This window comes from Salvelinus fontinalis, chromosome 19 (assembly GCF_029448725.1).
Source record: "Salvelinus fontinalis isolate EN_2023a chromosome 19, ASM2944872v1, whole genome shotgun sequence".
NCBI lineage: Eukaryota > Metazoa > Chordata > Actinopteri > Salmoniformes > Salmonidae > Salvelinus > Salvelinus fontinalis.
In genome coordinates, this window is record NC_074683.1 from 30,156,151 (window position 1) to 30,176,472 (window position 20,322).

At 46.1% G+C, this 20,322-nt stretch overlaps 1 protein-coding gene across 4 annotated transcripts in view; it reads right to left on the reverse strand.

Annotated features, from left to right (window-relative positions):
• LOC129816587 (uncharacterized) overlaps positions 1-20,322 on the reverse strand; it is a 64,686-nt gene that overhangs the window by 3,954 nt on the left and 40,410 nt on the right. For 3 of the 4 annotated variants that reach the window (XM_055871260.1, XM_055871257.1, XM_055871258.1), the window contains 4 exons: positions 10,483-10,666; positions 6,879-7,080; positions 975-1,573; positions 499-644 (listed from right to left, as the gene is read on the reverse strand). In XM_055871260.1, the coding sequence (XP_055727235.1) occupies positions 499-644; positions 975-1,573; positions 6,879-7,080; positions 10,483-10,666 (1,131 nt within the window). The remainder of the gene's footprint in view (positions 1-498; positions 645-974; positions 1,574-6,878; positions 7,081-10,482; positions 10,667-20,322) is intronic. The other variant, XM_055871261.1, reaches the window with a different exon arrangement.

A 20,322-nucleotide genomic window follows, 5' to 3' on the forward strand; every position in this document is an offset into this window, starting at 1 on the left:
ACGGGGGGCATTGTCATGTTGAAACAGGAAAGGACCTTCCCCTAACTGTTGCCACAAATTTGGAAGCACAGAATCGTCTAGAATGTCAATGTCTGCTGTAGCGTTAAGATTTCCCTTCACTGGAACTAAGGGGCCTAGTACGAACTATGAAAAGCAGCCCCAGACCATTATTCCTCCTCCACTAAACTTTATAGTTGGCACTATACATTTGGGCAAGTAGCGTTCTCCTGGCATTGAAGGCGTGTCCACATATTTTTGTATATATAATGTATATATTTATATTACGGACTCTGACATTGCTCATTCACATATTTCTTAATTTCTTTCTTTTTCTTTTTGGGGGATTTGTGTGTATCGTTTTTTATTGTTCAGCATTACTGCAATGTTGGAGCTAGAAACATAAGCATTTTGCTGCACCTGCGATAACATCTGTAAAATATGTGTACGGGACAAATAAAATGTGAGTTGATCTTTGAAGTGTTACTTTACAGTCTTTACCTCAGCAGTTCTTTCTCCTTCTCCAGGGTGTTGAGCATGTTGACAGAGGTGGACTGCTGCAGGCAGTATGTCTGGAAGGCTGGCAGCATGTTGACAAACTCCAGGAACATCTCTCCAATGCACACTGTTAGCAGGTCCTCATCTCCCTGCAAGGGAACAAGCAGAGACATAGATTTAGAACATCTCTATAGGGCAATAGTATGACCACAGTGTCATCTCAGAACACAGAACCAAAACTTGTGTGCACTAGCTAGCTAGCTAACACGAGAGATTAACCACAGTGCAACCACAAGCCACTGTGTCACTTTTTCAACATGACTTATACCAAACTAAAAATCAATGATGCTTTTTGACGAATCACCAGGCCACTGATAACATGAGTGACTGGTGTTCTTTCTGAAGTAGGCTTATCACCTAGTCAATGACCACTGATAAAGAATAACGTGAGTGGTTGGTTGTGGTTCTATCTGGCTCACCTGGTCGAATGCCTGGTCAATGCTGTCCTGCAGGTGTTCAGTGAAGCGTTCGTTGACGTCTATGAGCTCCTGAACGTTGCTGAACACCACAGTCAGCTGTTCTGAGGTCAGCAGCCCGGCACTCTGCATGGGACAGTAGAACTCCTCCTTGATGATCCTCAGGTCCTCCCCATAACTTGACTCTGTGTTCAGGAACTCCAAGATGGCTTCCTTCCTCTCTGTCCTCAGCTTGGAGCAGCGCTCACACATACTGGTCCCCTCCCCCTCTGTTCGGGCCACCCCGTGCCCGTCTCTCTGACCACAGTCTGGGCAGGGCCTCTGGGCCTCCCAGGCCCTGAGAGAGGCAGAGGGTCTCTTCCAGCCGTGGGCCAGGCAGGGTCCAATCCCGCTGTCCACCCGTTCCACCTCAGCCCCTCCACTGTGGTGTACTCTCCGGGGTTCGTCGTCATCATCGCGGTCGTCACACAGGCCCACCACACCACTGTCGGCACTTAGGCTGCTCACGGTGCTCCAGCGGTGCTGTCCACCACGCGTCACACCCAGACTCCCTAGACGCTCTTCACCGCGGGGTTCAGAACGGACCCGCACCGAGGCAGGAGCTGTGGGACAAACACACACAAGAAGGGAGGTTAGAGACTAGTCACACAAGTGAACTGTTGTAGGCTTTTAGTTATACCGTTTTTTGGGACATAAGCAGTGGCGACCCGTCATTCAGGGCAGGTGGAGCCACCTGTTTTAAGACCCACATTTTTAGCTAAAAAAAAAAAAAAAAAAGTATTATACATTATATTTTTTTTGCGGGGGCGGGGCTTATCTGTTTTGCATGTTATTTTGGCATTAATACGTGTCACATATCTGTTTACAAACAATGTAAAAATGTTTCTCTTTTCTCTTTTTTGGTTTCTTGAGTAAGGCAGCTCCAAAATGCAGGTGTTTCAGCCTAGCTCAGTGCTTTCTGTGGTGGAGGGGCAGCCGGGGGAAAATACGGAGCGTAGGTGTTGGTAATGTTCTCTAGTTGCGCTATGATTATCTCAGTGTTCTTGTCACTCGTGGGGACAGTATGTCACCTCCAAGTCTAAGGGTAGACCTCGAAAATTCAAGCCCCTTGGGAGCTGCCATAGATATACATTAGAAGTGCCCATACAAGAAGGCTCAAGGTCATTGGCCACAGATAAAATGACGTCAAATCACATAACTACAGTAGCTTTTATTGGACTGATCATGTCAACATCATACTTTCAAAGTCTTAGCGACCGGGAGACCCATGGGGCGGCGCACAATTGGCCCAGTGTCGTCCAGGTTAGGGAAGGGTTTGGCCGGCCGGGATGTCCTTGTCCCATCGTGCACTAGCGACTCCTGTGGCGGGCTGGGCGCAGTGCACGTTGACGTGGTTGCCAGGTGTATGGTGATTCATCCGACACATTGGTGCGGCTGGCATCCGGGTTAAGTGGGCATTGTGTCAAAAAGCAGTGCGGCTTGGTTGGGTCGTGTTTCGGAGGACGCACGGCTCTCGGCCTTCGCCTGTCCCAAGTCCGTACGGGAGTTGCAGCGATGAGACAAGACTGTGACTACCAATTGGATACCACGAAATTGGGGAGAAAAAGGGATACATTTTTTTTTTAATGATATCGCAAATTCAATAATAAGTGGTTTGGAAGGAATCAGTGACAGTGGCTAACTGCAAACATCACTGGCCCGCTATTCAGTGGAGTGGCTGTGTGGTCCCAAATCTGGGATTAAGTGTCTCTTTTCCAAGTGCAGTGCACAAAACAACTGTTAACTCAGAACTGCAAAAACTTGACTTCAGTGAGTTCAAGACAACTGGGAATTCCAGAAAAAACGAACTCCGACTGGGAAATACGTTTTGACTGGTCATCCAACTCGGAATTGTAAGTCGGGAACTCGGGCCTCTTTCTAGAGCTACAACCTGAAGATCAATGACATCATAATGATTCAACCTTGTTTTTTTCTGAGTTTCCAGTTGCCTTGAAAGCACCATACATCTAGAGAATGCCAGACTTTAATGACAAAATTTGCCCACGAAGGACCGCCGTGCCACCTTCAAGTGAGCACAGCACAACAAGGTGGGTCCAAAAATGTATTGTATGCTGCTGGACAAATTATGTAATATGCCAGGGAGATATGTATACTGTAGCTAAGAAAGTAATACTAAGTGCATGTTGTGTAGTAAGCTGTTAGTAGCCCATGTGCCTCGCCCTAATAATTTGGTCTATTTACTCCTCTTAATTTCACCTACTGTTCTGACTTGGTGGTGCACATGTAGCCTTTAACCTGTTTTAGAGGAACGTAATCATCAAATTTTGTAAGAGCTTTCATTGTTTGCTTATATGACCCTTTTATTTATCAGACGGTTCTAACTTGGTATACAGGGAGAACACTGTAAGAACGTCCCATGTTCTGAATTCTGTCGCTGTACATTTAAAACGTGCTAAACAAATAGTTATATTCACTACGTCCATCTTAGCACGCTCATTAATGTCGTAATCGAAATTACGGATTGCCTATTATCCGCTTGTTGTCCCCTTATGCCATAGTTTGTACATCTCAATTGTCATTAGAAACCACATTTGTATAAGCAAGTCAGCCATATCAGCTATGGTTTTTTAAAAGGCAGCAAATGAGGCTGAATGAACTGTTTCGCTGCCAGACAAGGCTCCGCTGAAATCCAGGTGTAGCAGTGGTAAGATGTTGGGACTGCTGTTAAGACAGCTTTATGTAGGCCCTAACAGTTTGTGGGCACCGTTTGTCACTGTTATAGTGCAATTAATGTATTGTTCAGTGTTGTGTTGTGTAGTGGCTTTGCTGGCATGCATCCCACTTTATATATATATTTTGCCCCCACCAAGATTTAAAATCACCACTCGACATAAGCAACAAATGATTTTGTTCTAAGTGAACAAGAGACCTCCCGGCCTCATTTCAATGCTTGAACATTCATTACTTTGTTGTAATGCTTAATGATAGAGATGGATTACATAGTCAGATATGTAAAGGACAATCCCCCCTCCCTTCTGTTCACCTCTAGGTTAAACCCTTGTTCTGGCATGTCAATAGTGCATAAAGGTAAACATGAACATAGAACCTTATATTCCCAAAATCTCTATCTGCATTTTTGTCAAACATTTAGTTACTGACATAGCCTTGTTCTGTTAAATGTCCTCTACCTAAATTGTACTCTAAAAACCCCAATTAATGTTGATACAGTTGAAGTCAGAAGTTTACATACACTTAGGTTGGAATCATTAAAACTCGTTTGTCAACCACTCCACAAATTTCTTGTTAACAAACTATAGTTTTGGCAAGTCGGTTAGGACATCTACTTTGTGCATGACACAAGTCATTTTGCCAACAATTGTTTACAGAAAGATTATTTCACTTATAATTCACTGTATCACAATTCCAGTGGGTCAGAAGTTTACATACACTAAGTTGACAGTGCCTTTAAACAGCTTGGAAAATTCCAAAAAATGATGTCATGGCTTTAGAAGCTTCTGATAGGCTAATTGACATCATTTGAGTCAATTGGAGGTGTACCTGTGGATATATTTCAAGGCCTACCTTCAAAATCAGTGACTCTTTGCTTGACATCATGGGAAAATCAAAAGAAATCAGCCAAGACCTCAGAAAAATAATTGTAGACCTCCACAAGTCTGGTTCATCCTTGGGAGCAATTTCCAAATGCCTGAAGGTACAACGTTCATCTGTACAAACAATAGTACGCAAGTATAAACACCATGGGACCACGCAGCCGTCATACCGCTCAGGAAGGAGACGCGTTCTGTCTCCTAGAGATGAACGTACTTTGGTGCGAAAAGTGCAAATCAATCCCAGAACAACAGCAAAGGACTTTGTGAAGATGCTGGAGGAAACGGGTACAAAAGTATCTATATCCACAGTAAAACAAGTCCTATATCGACATAACCTGAAAGGCCGCACATTAAGGAAGAAGCCACTGCTCCAAAACCGCCATAAAAAAAGCCAGACTATGGTTTGCAACTGCACATTGGGACAAAGATCGTACGTTTTGGAGAAATGTCCTCTGGTCTGAAGAAACAAAAATAGAAACTGTTTGGCCATAATGACCATTGTTATGTTGGGAGGAAAAAGGGGCAGGCTTGCAAGCCAAAGAACACCATCCCGACCGTGAAGCACGGGGGTGGCAGCATCATGTTGTGGGGGTGCTTTGCTGCAGGAGGGACTGGTGCACTTCACAAAATAGACGGCATCATGAGTAAGGAGAATTATGTGGGTATATTGAAGCAACATCTCAAGACATCAGTCAGAAAGTTAAAGCTCGGTCGCAAATGGGTCTTCCAAATGGACAATGACCCCAAGCATACTTCCAAAGTTGTAGCAAAATGGCTTAAGGACAACAAAGTCAAGGTATTGGAGTGGCCATCACACCGCCCTGACCTCAATCCTATGGAAAATTTGTGGCCAGAACTGAAAAAGCGTGTGCGAGCAAGGAGGACTACAAACCTGACTCAGTTACACCAGCTCTGTCAGGAGGACTGGGCCAAAATTCACCCAACTTATTGTGGGAAGCTTGTGGAAGGCCACCTGAAATGTTTGACCCAAGTTAAACAATTTAAAGGCAATGCTACCAAATACTAATTGAGTGTATGTAAACTTCTGACCCACTGGGAATGTGAGGAACTGTAAGTCCAAAATACAATATTTAAATTGCTGATGCCATTCAAACCAATGAGGGTTCAGAACTTTAATAAAGCCGATTATCTCAGAATCATCTTCTAGCAGATGGAACCTTATAGTCTCAAGCTCACGATATGGCATATTGACTAACATATTCCCTAACATGTCAGATAGTTTCATGTTGAGGAGACAGAGTGTTAACACAAAGGGAATTGAAGAGTGAAAGCTCAGAAATAGGGTCAATATGTTGTTATATAACCCATCCCTACACTCTTAAAAAAAAGGGTTCTTCGGCTAACCTCATAGGAGAACCCTTTTTGGTTCCAGGCAGAACTCTTTTGGGTAGAACCCTCTGGATATAGGGTTTTTAAAATGGTTCTCCTATGGGGACAGCCGAATAACCCTTTTAGGTTCTAGATAGCACCTTTTTTTCTAAGACTGTATCGTAAAGAGACAAAACTTAATAGGCTTCTACTCTTCAAAACAGGCCCAATCTTAAATTACTGTAAGGGCCTCTAAAAAAAAGCTATTTAAAAATCATACACGATAGCTAGTTACTTTATACTGATTCAGATGGCTGCCCTGCACACAATCGGAGGAGAACAGAGAGCTCAGGCTCTAAGAGTGCAGTGATTCGGAAAGATCTAAACTGTCCTGAAGGAAGCTGTTTCAATAGCAAAGACACAATCACACTGCAGTGGTGAGGTCCATAACGTAAAGCTAGCACTTTAGAGAGAGAGGTCACAGTCAAGAATAATACAATTTGTGGCATGACACGATAGCCTGAGGTTGGGTTCATGTGTGTGTGGGTGTTTGGTTCTTAACCTGGCTCATTGTTAGAGTCTCTGTGCCTGTACAACATGGGCTCCATGCCAGACAAGGCCGCTGGGAAGACTGCCCAAAGGGTAAGTAGGATGAGAAGAGTGAGTGTAATGAATCTTGTGGGTAGTTGGGTGGAAGGGTGCGTTGTCAGGATTGGTTAGGGGAATTACCCCCGAAGAGAGGTTAGTGTTAGGGGTTGAATGACAAAGTAGGTAGGATCGTACACAAAGTAGACTCCAATATCTTCCTTTTGCGATTTTAATACCTTTTTTGCAGCAGCAGCAGGGGACTAGAAGAGGGCCCACTCATTCAAACACACACCTTTACTGTAGCACGTATCATCCCATTGGGACATTTGGTTTGTACAACAGTAGAGACAAGACACCCATGTACAGTAGCTCCACCCACCGATGTCCCTGTCCCGTCGCTGGCTGTGGAGGCGTGCAGCGGCAGCGATCTTCATCTCCAGCTGTTTGCGCTTGGCGGCGTCGGCCGGCATGGGGTCGCTGTAGTGGGGCCGGAGGCGGCACTCGCGCTGGGCCCTCACCGATTCGGCCGGTTCATAGGCTGCGTCCGAGCTGGAGCGCCTGCAGCCCAGGCCAGAGTGCTGCTGATTGGAGAGAGACACCTGTCAATCAACTGAATATGTCAACAGCTATTGAAAGAGCCAATGGTGTGTTAGAGACAGAGTGAGAGGGAGATGGTAACGTGAGAGACTTACAGAATGTGGGTTGGCTGTATTACACACTCAGGGGCCTGAGAGCATGTACTGTAGCATACAATTTTCCTGCTAATGGTGCCATCACCATCTCAATCTCAACAGATATTGATCCATTCTGAACCTGGCAGGTTTGACTAATGAAATGGTGTTTAATATCCTGAGAGATAGACTGCACTGTTAATATGATACTAGAGGTCGACCGATTAAGATTTTTCAACGCCGATACCGATTATTGGAGGACCAAAAAAAGCCGATACTGATTAATCGGCCAATTTTATATATATATTTGTAATAATGACAATTACAACAATACTGAATGAACAATGAACACTTTTATTTTAACTCAATATAATACATAAATAAAATCTATTTAGTCTCAAATAAATAATGAAACATGTTTAATTTGGTTTAAATAGTGCAAAAACACAGTGTTGGAGAAGAAAGTAAAAGTGCAATATGTGCCATGTAAAAAAGCTAACGTTTAAGTTCCTTGCTCAGAACATGAGAACATATGAAAGCTTGTGGTTCCTTTTAACATAAGTATTCAATATTCCCAGTTAAGAAGTTTTAGGTTGTAGTTATTATAGGAATTATGATGCGTCGACTATTTCTCTCTATACCAGTTGTATTTCATATACCTTTGACTACTGGATGTTCTTATAGGCACTATAGTATTGCCAGCCTAATCTCTGGAGTTGATAGGCTTGAAGTCATAAACAGCACTGTGCTTCAAAGCATTGCTAAGAGCTGCTGGCAAACGCAGTAAAGTGCTGTTTGAATGAATGCTTACGAGCCTGCTGCTACCTACCACCGCTAAGTCAGACTGCTCTATCAAATCATAGATTCATTATAATAAACACACAGAAATACGAGCCTTTGGTCATTAATATGGTCAAATCCGGAAACTATCATTTCGAAAACAAAAAGTTTATTCTTTCAGTGAAATACGGAACCGTTCCGTATTTTTTTGAATGGGTGGCAACCCCAAGTCTAAATATTGTTGTTACATTGCACAACCTTCAATGTTATGTCATAATTATGGCAAATTCTGGCAAATTAATTGCGGTCTTTGTTCGGAAGAAATGGTCTTCACACAGTTCGCAATGAGCTAGGCGGTCCAAACTGTTGCATATACCCTGACTCTGTGTGCACTGAACCCAAGAGAAGTGACACAATTTCCCTAGTTAATACTGCCTGCTAACATGCATTTCTTTTAACTAAATATGCAGGTTTAAAAATATATACTTCAGTGTATTGACTTTAAGGAAGGCATTGATGTTTATGGTTAGGTACATTTGTGCAACGATTGTGCTTTTTTCGCGAATGTGCTTTTGTTAAATCATCACCTGTTTGGCCAAGTTGAAGTAGGCTGTGATTCGATGATAAAATAACAGGCACCGCTTTGATTATATGCAACGCAGGACAAGCTAGTTAACCTAGTAATATCTTCAACCATGTGCAGTTAACTAGTGATTTATGTGAAGATTGATTGTTTTTTACAAGATACATTTAATGCTAGTTAGCAACTTACCTTGGCTCCTTGCAGCCACAAGGTCCTTTTGATGCTGCACTCGCGTAACAGGTGGTCAGTCTGCCACGCAGTCTCCTCGTGGATTGCAATGTAATCAGCCATAATCGGTGTCCAAAAAGGCTGATTACCGATTGTTATGAAAACTTGAAATCGGCCCTAATTAATCAGCCGACCTCTATATGATACCCTTGACTCTGAAAGGCTGTCAATGTTGTATGTACTCAGACAGACCAAGGGCACATATCTGTGTCTGTTTCCTTCACGGAATGACTTGGGAAGCATTGGAATGGAATGGGAACGCTAGGGAAGCATTGGAATGGAATGGGAATGCTAGGGAAGCATTGGAATGGAATGGGAATGCTAGGGAAGCATTGAATGGAATGGGAACGCTAGGGAAGCATTGGAATGGAATGGAATGGGAATGCTAGGGAAGCCTTTGGGATTTTAGAAAATACCCCAAATACTAGAGACAACATTATGAGTCTATTATAGCCTGACACAATGGCACCAATGCTAGGTGGATTGCATTGGTGTAAGTCAAATGATTCCTGCATACATCATGGTGGGCCTCATCATGGAACTAAAGATCAGGTGAAAGGTCATCAGACTGACAGGGTGACCCCCTGACCCCTCACCTCTCTACAGACGCTCATTCAGCATCATTAGTAATCGACATAGCTGAATGACAGCAGCTCATTGATTGACAGGTTATCATCAATTGGCACCCAAACTGCTAACGTCTAGACTATGTGGTTCCTAGCATCAGCTTGATAAACAACACATAGCTGCAGACCTACGCATGATAAACAACATGACTGTGGCTGAAAACAAAGGGCATTGGGGTATGTTTTCATATCCAATGAGACACAGGTGGGAAATATGACACGTAGCTAGGTCTCAGGTATCACACAGAATAATTAATGACTCGGTTGGATGCGGGTATTAATGAATTGCCGTTGGCCATGACTGGAAAAACGCACTGCCATTCTCCATGCATTGAATAAGCCGGTGCATGCAACAGCAACAATGACTGAGCTATGAACAAAAAGCAGTGGTGGAATATATGATGTTAGCGTTAGTTCTCACCTATAGCATCCTTCCTCATACAAAATACATGACGGACTGTCAGCCATAAACCCAACTACCCTGGTTGTCGATACGTGATGCTTGATGCTGTAACCTCAACCCCAGCAGAGGCAGAGACGTGTTGGTTGGATTATTGCACAAATTAACACAATGCAACGACAGCTACCGACAGACGGCTAGCAGCTGGGTAGCTGCGTTTCACACAGAGAGGACAGGAGGACAGACAGCCGAGCCAGCCAAGCAGAACAGCACACAGATGAGATGAAGAAGCCCCGTCAGTTACCACCATGAACCTGCTCTTTAATTCTCCCCCTCTGCTGAGTCCTGTTCCCAGGCAGATGCAGAGCTGAGCTGGGAGGAAGACGCTGAGGCTGCGGCTGTAGCTGCATGCCTGCCTGCCTGCGGTTGTCAGGGGCTCATCACAGACGTCTGTCTGGCTCTGTGTGTGTGTCTGCAGCCTCCTGCCTGCTGCCTGCCTGGAAACGCAGTCCCTCTGTTCTGTTCTGCTCTGATCTGCCCTAACCATCCTCACATGCCCCTGTCTGTGTGTGTGATACAGCCCACCACTGTCTCCAGCATATTGAGTGAGAGACAGACAGAGAGAAAGGGTCAAAAATGAAAATGAATAATGATGTGGTGAAGAGAGAGAGAGAGGGGAGAGAGATTCCGCTTACGCATTCTGCAGTTAGTTCTTCTCCTCCTCCTGCTGCAGGCTTGTCGCAAGCCTCCTCTCCACAGGCCGTCGCGGTTGTCATGGAGACGGTGGAGGATCGAAAATCTGGTGGGGGAGCGATGTTAGCGCTGTCGTCCTGGTCACCTGACAGCCTTACGGGGGCCTCTGCAATCTCTGCACTGCAGCTGGAGACGGAGGGAGGGAGGTAAGGGAGAGAGAGATAGAGAGTAGAGAGAGGGAAAAGGAGAGAGAGAGAGAGAGAGAGAGAGAAAGACAAAGGGAGGGAGAGAAAGACAGGGACAGAGAGAGAAAAGGAGAGAGAGAAAAGGAGAGAGAGAAAGGGAGAGAGAGAGAGGGGGAATGACGAGAGATGTTGGTGAAGACAGAACAGGAGAGGATGGAATTATGATTCCTGGCACTTCTCTCCTCTCCTCCCACCATTCATATCCTTCAGTTTCATCCTCCCTTCCTCCTCCTCCCTTCCCACTGTCCCGCTTCACCACTCCAGGGACTTACTCCATTCTCTTCTCCTCTCTCTCCCCGGCAGAGGGACTCAGGGGCTGGGTAATGAGACCCATCAATTCCCATTAATAACACCTGAACTCCTGGAACAGGTGATGGACCACAGGGCAGGATGCTGCCTCCCTCCCTCGCGCCACACCACATGGACCACAGGGCAGGATGCTGCCTCCCTCACTCCACACCACATGGACCACAGGGCAGGATGCTGCCTCCCTCCCTCGCGCCACACCACATGGACCACAGGGCAGGATGCTGCCTCCCTCCCGCCACACCACATGGACCACAGGGCAGGATGCTGCCTCCCTCCCTCGCGCCACACCACATGGACCACAGGGCAGGATGCTGCCTCCCTCACTCCACACCACATGGACCACAGGGCAGGATGCTGCCTCCCTCACTCCACACCACATGGACCACAGGGCAGGATGCTGCCTCCCTCCACACCACATGGACCACAGGGCAGGATGCTGCCTCCCTCCACACCACAGGGCAGGATGCTGCCTCCCTCCGTCGCCCCACAGCACAACTCTCTCTCTACCTGCATCATACATCTGTCTGTCTGTCTCTCTGGTTCCTTTGTGCGCTGACCAGCCACACACACACACACACACACACACACACACACACACACACACACACACACACACACACACACACACACACACACACACACACACACACACACACACACAGAATGCACATGAGAACAGACCAGTCTGCCTGCCACAATCATGTTGTCGGTTCACGTCACATTGTAATTGACTGCGCTAGACGGACAATGGGGACAAAAATCTCAATTTCCTTCCCAAAAATCCATTTAAATTTCTCTCTGACACGAAATTAGCCTAGCTTTTTGGCCAGGGATGTAAATTGTACGCTAATCAATATTCTAGATTTGAATAATTTTTGTCAATCATCAATATGTGAAAGTCATTATTTATCATGTTTACTTGTGTATTTGTTTTGTCATCACATGACACTATTTAAAAGATCTTGTCTCTCTAGCCTCATTTAACCTGCTCTACTGCCATCTCTCTCTGGTCTGTCATGTAAATAACCTCCAGGAATTTGCATGAGGTCTCCTCTATTAATTGGCATGTTACACAACTGTACCTGTCTGATGCTTCCCTCTCTAACCCATTCATTCTCAGCTCGTCATAGACCCGCCAGAGGAAGATCTGCCTGCACCACCGTCACACACTAACCAGAGAAAGCACACACATCTGCACACACACTTTCTACATTTACATTTGAGTCATTTAGAAAACGCTCGTTTCGAGAGCGATTTACAGTAGTGAGTGCATACATTTTCATACTTTTTTCATACTGTTCCCCCGTGGGAATCAAGCGCCATGTTCTACCAACTGAGCCACGCACGCACGCACGCACACACACACACACACCAATTGACCTACCCATTAGGAACACTCACTAGTAGTTCTGAAGTCTTTAAAATGCAACAAAGCAACAAAAAATAACTCTGCCCCCGAATCTTCAGATGGTGCAGATGCCAGGGGCTACACGGAATAATGAATATGCTCCTTCTTTAGGTTTGCATCCCAAATAGCACCCTATTTCCTATATAGTGCACTACTGTATATCAAGGCCCATAGGGCTCTGGTTAAAAGTACTGCACAATGTAGGGAACGCGTAGGGAGCCATTTGCCATGTAGCTTAGAACGAGGCAATAAAACAGACGCTGCTGCCGGCGTTTCCTTCCAGTTGGAATAACTGTCATTAAAATCTTTCCCTACAGATATTACCTGTCAGCCTGTGTGATGCATTTGGGATAATACCCTGGAACTTAATTTATTAGCCTACAGACTGTATCACACGTCCCTGCCTGCGGTATAATGTGACATTGAAATTAGTATATAGTCGCCATAGAGTGCATTCGCAAAGTATTCAGACCACTTCACTTTTTACACATTTTGTTAAGTTACAGTCTTATTCTAAAATGGATTACATTTTTCCTCATCAATCTACACACAATACCCCATAATGACAAATCGAAAAGAGGTTTTTAGAACTTTTTGCAAATGTATTACAAATAAAAAACAGATACCTTATTTACATAAGTATTCAGACCCTTTGCTATGAGACTCGAAATTGACCTCAGGTTCATCCTGTTTCCATTGATCATCCATGAGATGTTTCTACAACTTGATTGGAGTCTACCTGTGGTAAATTCAATTGATTGGACATGATTTGGAAAGGCACACACCTGTCTATATAAGGTCTCACAGTTGATAGTGCAGGTCAGAGCAAAAAAACAAGCCATGAGGTCGAAGGAATTGTCCGTAGAGCTCATAGTCGGGATTGTGTCGAGGCACAGATCTGGGGAAGAGTACCTGAAAATGTCTGCAGCATTGAATGTCCCCAAGAACACAGTGGAATCCATCATTCTTAAATGGAAGAAGTTAGGAACCACCAAGACTCTTCCTAGAGTTGGCCGCCTGGCCAAACTGAACAATTGGGGGAGAAGTGCCTTGGTCAGGGAGGTGACCAAGAACCCGATGGTCACTCTGACAGAGCTCCAGAGTTCCTCTGTGGAGAAGGGAGAACCTTCCAGAAGGACAATCATCTCCACCAATAAGGCCTTTATGGTAGAGTGGCCAGACGGAAGTCACTCCTCAGTAAAAAGCACATGGCAGCCCGCTTAGAGTTTGCCAAAAGGCACCAAAAGGAAAATTCTCTGGTCTGATGAAACCAAGATTGAACTCTTTGGCCTGAATGCCAAGCGTCACGTCTGGAGGAAACCTGCCACCATCCCTACAGTGAAGCATGGTTGTGGTGGCATCATGCTGTGTGGATGTTTTTCAGAGACAGGGACACTTGTCAGGATCGAGGGAAAGATGAACGGAGCAAAGTACAGAGAGATCCTTGATGAAAACCTGCTCCAGAGCGCTAAGGACCTCAGACTAGAGAGATGGTACACCTTCCAACAGGACAATGACCCTAAGGACACAGCCAAGACAATGCACGAGTGGCTTCGGGACAAGTCTCTGAATTTCCTTGAGTGGCCCTGCCAGAGCCCGGACTTGAACCCGATCTAACATTTCTGGAGAGACCTGAAAATAGCTGTGTAGCGACGCTCCCCATCTAACTTGACAGAGCTTGAGAGGATCTGCAGAGAAGGAAGAAACTTCGCAAATACAGGTGTACCAAGCTTGTAGCGTCATACCCAAGAGGACTCGAGGCTGTGATCGCTAAGTAAAGGGTCTGAATACTTATGTGAATTTGATATTTAAGCTTTTTATTTTTAATACATTTGCAAACATTTCTAAAAACCTGTTTTTGCTTTGTCATTATGTGGTATTGTGAGAGGAAAAATGTAATCTATTTTAGAATAAGGCTGTAACGCAACAAAATGTGGAAAAAGTCAAGGGGTCTGAATAATTCCAAATGCACTGTATAGCCATCATATATACTGTATGTTTGTATGAAACCATATATTCTAAATATATTAGTAGGCCTAATAAATCTCTCTATTCATGTTTAAATATTAAAGTCCCTGTTAGGGGAAAATAGGACATTAAAACCATAACGTGTGTGTGTTTGTCATTAGGAAAGAGAGAGCCCAGAGCTTAAGCACACCCAAGAGCACTGTTCCAGTGCTTTCCGTTAATAGATCCCTGCTCCACCATCCCATCAGGTGTATACTACAGTATAATACATGGGAATAGCATTGTAATTGCCTGGTGAAAAAGCCATCAGACTAGCCACAGTTCGATAGCCATCATGATTGCAAGCCTGTATGGGACACTGAGGAGCGCTAACACAAAGACTTGTTTAGTGGAGTCAAGAGAGACTGAGACTGGTTAAAACTAGACCCTTGCATAGCATTAGAAAATGCATATGCATGCATAGCATTAGAAAATTACAAATTTTTAATGACCAACTTGATGCGATTAAAGGTCAAATTAAAACCTACTAAGAATATATTGTATGAACATACTGTATATTAGAACACAATAGCCTACATACATGTATTAAACCCCTTGGTAATAGCTACCTCATAAATTCTAGCAATTCATAAGCAGCATGGGGATGAGAAACTATTAAACATCCCCCTGTCCCCTGTACTCTGTCCCCCGTTCCCTGTCCTTCGTTCCCTGTCCTGTCCTCTGTCACCTGTCCTCTGTCCTCAGGTCCCATGTCCGACATGTGTGAGGAGTGTCATTTTTGAAAGTGTGTCACACAGCTTTCCTGTCTGGCGAAACTACCACCTGCAGTATATCGTCTGTGTTATCATGCAGCTCAGTCTACAGTCTGTATGATCCATCATCACGCCTAGCACTGTCTGACTCTGCAGACAGAGGTGACAGACACCGTGATATTTATGAGTGAGAGGTGACAGACACAGTGATATCTATGGGTGAGAGGTGACAGACACAGTGATATATATGGGTGAGAGGTGACAGACAGTGATATCTATGGGTGACAGAAGGAGGCACAGTGGAGCAGCCTGACTGACTGTAAGGGAGGGAGCCATTTATAACACATAAAAAGAAGAATACAAGGCTATCCATTTCTCTCATGGTCACCACTGAAACTTACAATCCTACAACTCTTCTCTAGTATACTACACCTTGTAGTGAGCCTGTTATACACCATAAGAGACTACTACAGACATATCTCAGAGAAAATCTTCACCGTGTCTAAAGGCTCGCATAGACTGTACGATTTTAGCCATCCCATGCAAAATGCCCACGTTGTGGGCAAATTCTTAGGTCGTAAACGATTTTCTGACGTCTTGGCGCGTTCTATGTGACAGGCTCTAGGTCTGCTGATTATGTACCACTATGTGCGGTCTTAGGCTCTGAGAAAGTTCTGGCAGTGTCAGAAATGAGCTTTTATCATGTATTGTGTCTGGTGTCACGATGTAACGGCTGTCGCTCTCCTCATCCTCGGATGAGGTGAGGAGAGAAGGATCTTCAGACCAAAACGCAGCATTTGGGAAATAAGCCATCTTTATTTTAAATACGATGGCAACACGAAACGAAACAAAACACTTTCAAAACTACAAAACAAGAAAACGACGTTGACGAAACCTGAACATAAACTTACATAACTAAACATAAACTTACGTACAGGAAACAGACGACAACGAAACGAAACGAAACAAACAAACGCTACAGTCCCGTGTGGCACGAACATCCATACTGACACAGGAGACAATCACCCACAACGAACACTGTGACAACGCCTACCTAAATATGACTCTTAATTAGAGGAACGCCAAACACCTGCCTCTAATTAAGAGCCATACCAGGTAACCCAAAACCAACACAGAAACAGAAAACATAGAATGCCCACCCAACCTCACGTCCTGACCAACTAACACACATAACAACTAACATAAATAGGTCAGGAACGTGACATTACCCCCCCCACAAGGTGCGAACTCCGGACGCACCAGCACAAAGTCTAGGGGAGGGTCTGGGTGGGCATCTAACCACGGTGGTGGCTCAGGCTCCGGGCGCGGTTCCCACCCCACCATAATCCATCCTAGCTTCCTCCCTCCAAGAATGTCCACCCTCTTTTTTCCCCCACAAAATCCTCTTAATAACATACCTAATAAGGACAACACCGGGACAGAGAGATAAATCAAGACAGAGGGATAGATAAGAATATAGAGGTAGATCAAGATAGAGAGGGAGATCAGGATAGAGGGGCAACTCCGGACTGAAAGGCAGCTCCGGACAGAGAGACAGCTCTGGACTGATGGGCAGTTCTGGGTATCTAGCCTTTTCAGGCTGAAGGGCAGCTCATGGCTGACTGACAAATCTCGACGCTCATGGCTGGCTGACGGCTCTCGACGCTCATGGCAGGCTGACGGCTCTCGACGCTCATGGCAGGCTGACGGCTCTCGACGCTCATGGCAGGCTGACGGCTCTCGACGCTCATGGCAGGCTGACGGCTCTGGCTGCTCATGGCAGGCTGACGGCTCTGGCTGCTCATGGCGCTCTGACGGCTCTGGCTGCTCATGGCTCTCTGACGGCTCTGGCTGCTCATGGCTCTCTGACGGCTCTGGCTGCTCATGGCTCTCTGACGGCTCTGGCTGCTCATGGCTCGCTGGCGGCTCTGGCAGATCCTGTCTGGTTGGCGGCTCTGGCAGATCCTGTCTGGTTGGCGGCTCTGGCAGATCCTGTCTGGTTGGCGGCTCTGGCAGATCCTGTCTGGCTGACGGCTCTAGCGGCTCCTGTCTGGCTGACGGCTCTAGCGGCTCCTGTCTGGCTGACGGCTCTGTAGGCTCATGGCAGACGGGCGGCTTTGCAGGCTCATGGCAGACGGGCGGCTTTGCAGGCTCCTGGCAGACGGATGGCTCAGACGGCGCTGGGGAGACGGATGGCTCAGATGGCGCTGGGGAGACGGATGGCTCAGATGGCGCTGGGGAGACGGATGGCTCAGATGGCGCTGGGGAGACGGATGGCTCAGATGGCGCTGGGGAGACGGATGGCTCTGGCCGGATACGGTGCACTGTAGACCTGGTGCGTGGTGCCGGAACTGGAGGCACCGGGCTAAGGATAAGCACCTTCCTACTAGTGCGGGGAGCAGGGACAGGGCACACTGTATTCTCAAAGCCCACTCTATAACTGATGCGTGGTACCGGCACTGGTGACGCCGGGCTGAGGACAAGCACATCAGGATTAGTAGGGGGAGAAGATACAGTTTGTACAGGGCTCTGGAGACGCACTGGTAGCTTAGTGCGTGGGGCCGGAACTGGAGGCACCGGGCTAGATACACGCACTACAGGGAGAGTGCGTGGAGGAGGAACAGGGCTCAGGATACGCACTGGTAGCCTAGTGCGTAGTGTAAACACTGTAGGTACTAGGCTGGGGCGGGGAGGTGGTGCCGGAAATACCGGACCGTGGAGACGTACTGGCACTCTTGAGCATTGAGCTTGCCCAACCTTACCTGGTTGAATACTCCCGGTTGCCCGACCAGTGCGGGGAGGTGGAATAACCCGCACCGGGCTATGTAGGCGAACCGGGGAAACCATGCGTAAGGCAGGTGCCATGTATGCCGGCCCGAGGAGACGCACTGGAGACCAGACGCGTTGAGCCGGCCTCATGACACCTGGCTCAATACCCAATCTAGCCCTACCAGTGCGGGGAGGTGGAATAACCCGCACTGGGCTATGCACTCGTACAGGAGACACCGTGCGCTCTACTGCGTAACACGGCGCCTGCCCGTACTCCCGCTCTCCACGGTAAGCCTGGGAAGTGGGCGCAGGTCTCCTACCTGCCCTTGGCCCACTACCTCCTAGCCCCCCCCCAAGAAATTTTTGGGAATTACTTACGGGCTTTTCGGGCTTCCGTGCCAGACGCGTTCCCTCATAGCTCCGGTTCCTCTCTCCGGTAGCCTCTGCACTCCCCAGTGCCTCCAGCTGCTCCCATGGCTTTTCGGGCTTCCAGCCACGTCTCCTTGCTGCCTCCTCAAACCACCGCTCCTGGGCTTTAGCTGCCTCCCTCTCTTCCTGAGAACGGCGATTTTCTCCTGCCTTAGCCCAGGGACCTTCTCCATTCATTATCTGCTCCCATGTCCAGAAATCCTTGTTTTTCTCCTGTCCCTTACTCCGTTTAGTTTTCCCTTGCCGCTTGGTCTTAGCGTGGTGGGTGATTCTGTAACGGCTGTCGCTCTCCTCATCCTCGGATGAGGTGAGGAGAGAAGGATCTTCAGACCAAAACGCAGCATTTGGGAAATAAGCCATCTTTATTATAAAATACGATGGCAACACGAAACGAAACAAAACACTTTCAAAACTACAAAACAAGAAAACGACGTTGACGAAACCTGAACATAAACTTACATAACTAAACATAAACTTACGTACAGGAAACAGACGACAACGAAACGAAACGAAACAGACAAACGCTACAGTCCCGTGTGGCACGAACATCCATACTGACACAGGAGACAATCACCCACAACGAACACTGTGACAACGCCTACCTAAATATGACTCTTAATTAGAGGAACGCCAAACACCTGCCTCTAATTAAGAGCCATACCAGGTAACCCAAAACCAACACAGAAACAGAAAACATAGAATGCCCACCCAACCTCACGTCCTGACCAACTAACACACATAACAACTAACATAAATAGGTCAGGAACGTGACACACGAGCTGATCCCGGTGACTGACCAATAGGAACACAGCTAGCTCTGAGTATGCATACAATAATATGAATAATGTGAAAAGTCAGATTAATATAATAGTTTGATTTAAGAGTTGACATGCTTGGCAAGAAGAACGATTTCCCAAATAATATTGTTTACACATCTGAAATCAGGCAACTTTTGCAGATTTTGATAAATGCCCAAAATTGCAAATTCAAAAAAACATTCTACCACAATAACCATGTTATTTTTTGGAAGCCTATTTGATTCTGATTTCGGACATATACAGTTTGTACGTGAAACTTATTTATAAGATGCAAACTTTCAGTTTTTCCGAACTCATTTCACTCGTACATAAGCACAGAGGAAGGTTTGCGCTGCTAGTGCTGGCACATGTGCTGATCAAATACACCGCTGCAGTTGACGTAACCTAACATGCTGACCACACCGTTCGCGTTGCAAAATAAATGTACACATGTTATTCATCCAAACTGCTGGCGTGCGTCAACGAGCGTCTGCGTAGCTAGGCGCTAAAATAGAACTTGATTCTATTTTTGACAATTGACGCACTGCAAGTCCCGCCTCTCCTATCTCCTCATTGGTTTTTAGGACCATATACCCACGTGGGTGATTGAAAGATGAACTGAGGTCCACACTCCTGTCCAGTTGGTGGTGGTAAGGCACCTTAAAGTTGGAGTAGAGGACCTTGTGCATTTCAGGTAAAATAACAACCCAAGGTTTATGTCCCAGGACAAATGAGCTAGCAACAGCAAGATAGCTAGCTAAATTGCCATGAATGTTTCATGTGTTTCGACCTGTTCCCAAATTAATACAGTCGGTTCAGAGTTCATTTTGATATTTCAACCTGGGTGTCCTGATCACGTCTGGTGTGGATGGACAAAATCAACATGCGTGCGATGGAGCACGCGTACGCATGTGCCTGGTCTAGTCAGCATGTAAATCAACGATGCATACGTCGGCTGACATAGCCTCACAAGCCAATCGCAGAATGTGACAACAGAACTGAAGCAAATCATACAATCTGGCCAGGTTGATATCAAGATTTTAATTTGATAACATCGCACAGTGTGACATGTAATAATAGTAAAAGAGTGAATCTGATGTACAGTGTGGGAAGGCCTTGAGACAACACGTGTCTGTCTGAGTCTGAGTGAATGCTATATTGTCAG